A 7,184-nucleotide genomic window follows, 5' to 3' on the forward strand; every position below is an offset into this window, starting at 1 on the left:
AAGATATCAGTCACAAAAACGCTTCTACCTAGCTACTCATGTAAGCGTCTTATTGATACAGATCCCCCTAATTGTCTATCACTCGACCCAGAGACCTACAGTACTGTATATTAATCTGCTCGGCCTACGCATACAAGTACCCGTGAAAACCACAGGTACTTGGGGTAAGACATTATATGTATATATATATACTACAAATGTCAAGATCAAGCGAAGTGTGTGATATAAAATGCCACATTTTGTCAGTTGGCATTGAGTTGGTTTTTCAGGTAAAAGTTTATATAATTACCACAGCTAGAAATTAAACTCTTGACAGATAATTCATAAGTAATGGCATTTTATTTTCACTTTTGCAAGACTGTCGGGAAATTCTGTATGGCAGTGACGGAAAAAATGATTGCAAAGTTCCCCCTGCATGATCCTTCTTTCACATGGCTTTTTTGGTACCTAGCCATACTTTATCTAATAGAAATTAAATCCAAAAATCTCAAACGCCTACATAGAACAGTTATCCATTACTTCAAAATATTTTATAATCTTAACCCTAAACTATTATAAAACTATTAATAATCAACTTACAAAAACTATTGGAAACTTATTTAGTTCTTAAGTTCCACAACTGGCAGCTAGATTACATATGTAATGTCACCAAGGACGAGGAGAAGTATTCGCTTGAGGAGGAAATTATTGACTATCAGCTTGCTCCAAAGGAGGAGATTTCAAAGCAAGAAGATATATTGAATAAATGGCTTAAATATCTGTTAATGTCTGATATTTTTTCTACAACATTAAATCATATAATAAAACGCCGTGACGCCGCGACGTCGTAAAAAAAGTCTCGCACATTGGAAGAGCCCAATGTGGGAGATCTCCCACATTGGGCTACTTACAGGTTGGCGACCATGTATAAAGTATATACTACAAATGTATATAGCCTCATATACTATATAGCCTCATATTACTATATAAAACTTATATAAAACTTATATAAAACTTATATAGTAATACGAGGCTATATAATATATCCCTATACATGTATACAATATATAATTGCTTACCTCAAGTACCTGTGGTGAAAGCTTGACAATGCAAATGTGTATGGAACGCCAAATTAACATATATTTGATTAATTGAACCAATCTTCAATTAATTGAAGATAGGTTCAATTAGTTGAAGATAGGTTCAATTCAATTGAAGATAGGTCCAATTATTTTTACCTATCTTTAATTATTTAAAGATAGGTACAATTGAATTGAACCTATCTTTAATCAGAGACATATATATATACAATGTATGTCTCTGCTTTAATTTAATTGAACCTATCTTCAAATGAATTGAACCTATCTCTAATTAAATTGAACCTATCTCTAATTGAATTGAACCTATCTCTAAATGAATTGAACCTATCTCTAATTGAATAGAACCTATCTTCAATTATTTGAAGATGGGTTCAAATAACTGAATATATGTTAATTTGGCGTTCCATAAATGTGAATGTCTACTCGGGACTCACATAACTAAATATTGAATTCATTCAAATTGCATTTAAAATATGACGAAATGATAGCATTTTATATTATTTCTGAACTCCCTGGGGTGTATTCATCGTAATTTTCAAAAATTACACAAGGGAGTGGGCATGATTATGGGTGGCGGTCTGTGCCAATAACGACATAAAGTAACGCGTTAAAATACAAAAGTAATGCGTTACTTTTGCAAAATACAAAAGCAACGCGCTTAAAAGCAAAAGTAACGCCTTACATCATTCTTTGTGCGATAACTATTATGTCTTATGTGGCTGCTGATAATTTCCTCTTTGTTTTACAGAGAAAAGCGCCAGATCGTCTGTATTGTTAGTATTCGGAATATTGATAATTTCTTTATACACTACCTAGATTTTCTCTTCTAGTTCCATCAACAAGGTTCTGTTGTAATGTTTATAGTGATCAATTGAGATGTTTCCATCCTGTCTGAATCCTTGTTGAAGATAAATTGAAGGCGATGAGTTGCCCTGCTATCTTACAACTTACAGCATGCCCCTGTAGATAGCTTTTGGTAGGAGTCATTTCGGTCATTGAATCCCAACGGAGAACAGGTTTTGTAGGAGGAGATGAAGACTAACAAAACAAGCACCTGCCTGAGTGTCAAGATTGACTAACTGGTACTCGGTCATAAATAGGACAAAGAGAAGCGCCGGAGAACTCTTAATGATACATGAATGAAGACTGATAGGTGTACCTGTGGTTTCACTTCTGGAGGACAAGGATGTCTTTCTCTGCCTTTACTTTTAGTATGCATTTGATTACCTCGATTAACCACGATTGGCTGGGAGCCGCGTTTCACTGACAACACCGAAGGAGAGTTCAACAGACTTACTGTTATTGTGCTCTCTTATAGCATTATGTATTTCCTCGTGCATCGTGTGATCGGGTTCTTTGTGTTTTAAAACTACACTACAATATTATTAAGTCCAATGAACACGATAATTGTTAGAAATAGGAAGACAGACTACCAGTATATTAAAGTATTATATACACTTTTAACTAAAAAGCTCTATACCAATTTATAAATATACTGGTTAAATTGTCTTTACCGAGTTCCGGAGATGCATGGCCGTCCATCTCCTTGTCCTAGCTGCGAATGACAGTGTGAGGGTTTGTGGTGTGTGAGGAGAAGTGGCTAAGCATGCGCCTATGAGAATACCCGAGATACATGCCTTAGGTATCCTCGACACTTTCATCGTCTGCAATATGTCGAATTCAAAGGCTGTCACTGCCACCTTGTGGAAAAAACGAATGGACTAGTGGGACAGTTTAATGCATATGAAATAAATCTAGAGGTCACCATACCGTTAGCTGACTGAACTTGGGCGTTGCTCCTCTGTAATCTCAAAGAAATGCACCAGCTTAGTGCATGATTGGTCCGTTTTTCCCGACTCAAACCAAACAGCTAGTCGTGCACCTTCGATTTTCCCATGACATATTTCAGGGACACAGAGAGCGAAAGCTGAGGTCAGCAGCACTTCCCCTACTGGCACAGACGTTCCTGTTTGAATATGCAGATTAGGTTGCTAGATTCAATAAAACTATTCAGACCAAAGATTTGGAGAGTTTTTATTTATTTGGGAGTTGAGGTCACCACAGACAAGAACCATATGGGAGTTAAACGATTCCTCTAGCCCCCTCTTCAATACATTAAATTCTCCTCTGAGGTATAACCATGGCAAGGCATATATAACCTAACTCAAGTTCCAGTACAGCAATGCACTGGCTTTCAACAGACACTTCGTCGTCTTTACGTTCAAGATAATTGTATTTCCCTGTCATTTCATGGTCGGGTCTTATGGCATATAGAGCTTATATACTCTTGACCGTCAATCCACAATATCAAATTCAACGTTAACCGATACAGATATACAGCTGTAATTCGGTTGTTTAATGATTATATTTCCTAGAGTTATGACAAGTTAACTAAACTAAATTTTCACAAAAGCAGCAGGGCAAATATTGAAGAGATTGGAGTGTGAATTAAACACACACACACACACACAAACACGTGCCTAAAAAAGTGTATTAAAAGTGTTCGTTGATGGAGCATTATAAATTACAATATCTGGGAATGCAGCATGAAGTGTTTTCACCTCATATGAAATTTGAACTATGCAATCTGGATATTTACTAAGGGGTCGCTCAGATGGTGTTGTTGGAAAAGTGAGTAACCAACGTTCCTGAATGCAAAGGATGTTAGTGTTTCAAAGTGTCTTGAATGTAAAATTAGCTGACGTTCACATTTTGACATAGATAGTGACTTATTTAATTTTCTTTGTTTATCTAGATTCCGAACTGCTTTAGTTATCGGGTTTGGTATTTTGACTCGTATGATCATGTCGCAGATAGTTTGGAGTTAAATGAGAAGTATCGTTGTTTGTTAAGAAATTTGATTCAGGGGTCTCACGATTGATCGTCTTTTATGGAGGTGCTTTACCACATTATGGGATGTTCAGGAGCGCTGTGCAAGGTAATTAGATGCAAGTCGGTGGAAGTTGGATCACAGGACAGTCGTTTCGGTACCTGGTTGTTTCGGTACTTTTCGGAAGTCGGTTCGGCATTTTTGTTTTATTGGTTTTACATGTTATATATACGTCCCGATATACTTAGTAATTTGTTTTATTGGTTTTACATGTTATATATACGTCCCGATATACTTAGTAATTTGTTTTATTGGTTTTACATGTTATATTTACGTCCCGATATACTTAGTAATTTGTTTTATTGGTTTTGCATGTTATATATACGTCCCGATATACTTAGTAATTTGTTTTATTGGTTTTACATGTTATATTTACGTCCCGATATACTTAGTAATTTGTTTTATTGGTTTTACATGTTTTATATACGTCCCGATATACTTAGTAATTTATGTCCGATAGGAATCAACAGAGATGACTACCGCCAGATGGTCCGGGGTAACATCCAGATAGATTGGTCCTGTCGGACCTGTACAGCCCCACCAACAAATGACCATGCCTTCAACATAGAAGCCTCATTCGACATTCCGGAGCCAGTCCACGAGCAATCTCTCCAGGAGGAATCCCGTTGACGATGTCCAGGCCATACCGGATGACGAGTTGTCACCAGTCAGCTACCACCAGGTTGAGATGGAGTCTCAGCGAGGGAAGCCCAAGTTAGTCGATAGCCATGGCTTCAGCTACACTTTGAAGGTAAGCTATACATGTGCAAATCTGATTATTTGTTGAATGCTATTTTGATTTATGTTGTGATTTTATTAAATTTTCCATATACTTTGTGAAAGGTCTTAGCATTAAGTGTACACATGTGTTAATTAAATATCTTTTAACTTAAAATTTGTTAAAATTATTGTTTTTAATTTGTAGAAGGGTGACGGCGAGAAGAAGGCATGGAGATGCATAAAGAGATCGGGTAAAATGACTTGCCCAGCAACAGTCCTGCAAGACGGCAACCATTTTAGAGGGGACCGGAAGGAACATATACATGCACCAGAGCCGGGTATTCTGAATTCAATCAAGATCCGGGCAGAGGTATATACAATAGCAGATTCTGCATGATATGTCGTATTCGTAAATATATATGAATCTAAATCCTAAAACACTACAACATGGAGTTATTGCATTGGTTATAAAAGATTATTCGCATTAGTATCTATAATGTGTAGTAAACGAGTACTAATATATATTTAATGACTTATAACCAGATACTAATTATTTGAAATAAATGTAATATGTTATGGAGAGAACTTTATATAGGCTTAAGCTCAAATGAAAAAAAAATACTTTAATTACTTTAACCTTATTTGTAGGCTAAGTTGAGAGCCAAGGACAACGTGTTTACAGTATCAGCACCGCGCATTGTACAGGACGTGTATGACGAACACATAGATCTAGACCTGCCGCACCACAGCCGACCCAACAGTGGATACGTAGCGAGAGCCGTCAACCGTCTTCGGCAGAACATGCGGCCTGAAGACCCAAAAGGATATGGACTTCGAGGTAAACAACTAAAACCTTATTCGAAATTGTTTGGCTAATACAATTAAATTTTATATAAACAAAAACATTTTTAAAAATGTGTTATGCAACATCAGGTTAAAGATATCAGTCTCCAGAAAGTAAAACAATTCAGTGGTACAGCACATGTAATAATTTTATTGTGCATTTCATTTTAGCTCGATCATCAGTTTTTGGACAACTCGACACCAGGGTTCTACAGGAAAGATATCGTCGTCGACGGTCGCCGACATCTTCTGCTTATGTCAGATCGTCAGATTGGGTTGCTGGAGAAGACCCGTACCTGGTATATGGACGGCACTTTCCGTATGGTGAACGAACCGTGGACACAGCTCTTCTCAATGCATGGCTTTGTCAAGTCCGACGACAACATGAAGCAGATTCATCTGGCCTTTTGCTTCATGTCTGGTAAACGAGAGGAAGACTATTATGCTGTAAGTATATGGAATACACATTATAAAAGGTCATGAATTATATGATTAAAAGATAAAAATCCTACATGATGAAAATAATTACTTATAAATGATGAACAATGATGTATTGTTTTCTGTAAATGATGAAAGATAATGTCTTGTATAGTTATTATATGCATTGTATTTTACATTTTAAAGATAACAAATAAAAACATTTTGCAGGTTTTGCGAGCGATCGACAGAATGCTGCCATCAAGGAGACTTGAGAGGTGCGTGGTAGACTTTGAGGCAGGTTTATGGCAGGCCATTCGACGCAGATTTCACGATGTGAAGATCCAGGGATGTGCCTTCCATTGGACGCAAGCCGTATACAGGAAAGTCCAGGAGCTTGGTCTGAAGGTAATTATAAATGAAAAGTTCATTTGTTAATGAATAATGGATAAGCAACGGATTCCCATATATACAAATGCTATTGTAAGTTCTTGATAAAATTTTGTGTTCACATATTAATTCATGTTTTATCATAATTTATTGTTTCCATTTACAGAAAGCCTACGAGGAGCACGGGAAAGTATACTGCTTTCTTTCCGAGGTGATGGCTCTACACTTTTTACCCAGAGAACACATCTTCGTAGCATTTGACAGTCTCCGGGAGGAGGCATCGTCTGGGCCCCTCCTTGATCTGATGATCTTCATTGAGAGGACATGGATGATGAACAGGTAAACCAATAACAGAGAATTTTTGTAATATTAAAATCTGTTCGGTAACCAAAATCTTTAAAAAAAAAAGTACCATCGTGAAAAATGACCCGATCTTTAAACTACTTCACGTTATTAATCATCTGCTATAAACGATTACTTAGATAATTTGAAATACTTATCTTTTTTTTTTTATAATTTCAGGGTCTTCCCAATCAGTGATTGGAGCATGTTCAAGACTAGCATCAGGACCAACGACGACGTGGAAGGGTGGCACCATCGCCTGGAATAGTAGAGTCAACACGAAAGGTCCAGTGCCATTATACCTGCTCATCCAGGAACTCTTCCGAAAGACGGCCTCCATCCCCCTACAACTTCGATTGGTGGACGAAGTAAAGCTGAAGCGATTCCAGCGGAAAAGGGCCCAGAAATCACAAAGACGTCTATTCAAACTTTGGAAAGAATATGAAAGACAGAACCTCTCAACATCCAAGTTTTTGAGGAAGGCCGCTTCCCTTCTTGGCTAG

At 37.2% G+C, this 7,184-nt stretch overlaps 1 protein-coding gene across 1 annotated transcript; it reads left to right on the forward strand.

Moving 5' to 3' along the window:
* Window positions 1-4,300: 4,300 nt before the first annotated feature.
* On the forward strand, window positions 4,301-7,184 carry LOC117341641. The gene is made up of 6 exons (XM_033903536.1): window positions 4,301-4,720; window positions 4,895-5,059; window positions 5,338-5,979; window positions 6,181-6,357; window positions 6,506-6,678; window positions 6,896-7,184. Exons 3-6 carry the CDS (start codon window positions 5,788-5,790, stop codon window positions 7,182-7,184), a joined length of 831 nt encoding a protein of 276 aa, XP_033759427.1. The 5' UTR covers window positions 4,301-4,720; window positions 4,895-5,059; window positions 5,338-5,787.

Source organism: Pecten maximus, chromosome 1 (assembly GCF_902652985.1).
Source record: "Pecten maximus chromosome 1, xPecMax1.1, whole genome shotgun sequence".
Taxonomy (NCBI): domain Eukaryota; kingdom Metazoa; phylum Mollusca; class Bivalvia; order Pectinida; family Pectinidae; genus Pecten; species Pecten maximus.

Coding starts and splice junctions, on each gene's coding strand:
- LOC117341641 (XM_033903536.1), top strand. CDS start 5,788: ATGTCAGATCGTCAGATTGGGTTGCTGGAGAAGACCCGTACCTGGTAT. Junction 5,980..6,180: donor GAGAGGAAGACTATTATGCT/GTAAGTATATGG, acceptor AACATTTTGCAG/GTTTTGCGAGCGATCGACAG. Junction 6,358..6,505: donor TCCAGGAGCTTGGTCTGAAG/GTAATTATAAAT, acceptor TTCCATTTACAG/AAAGCCTACGAGGAGCACGG.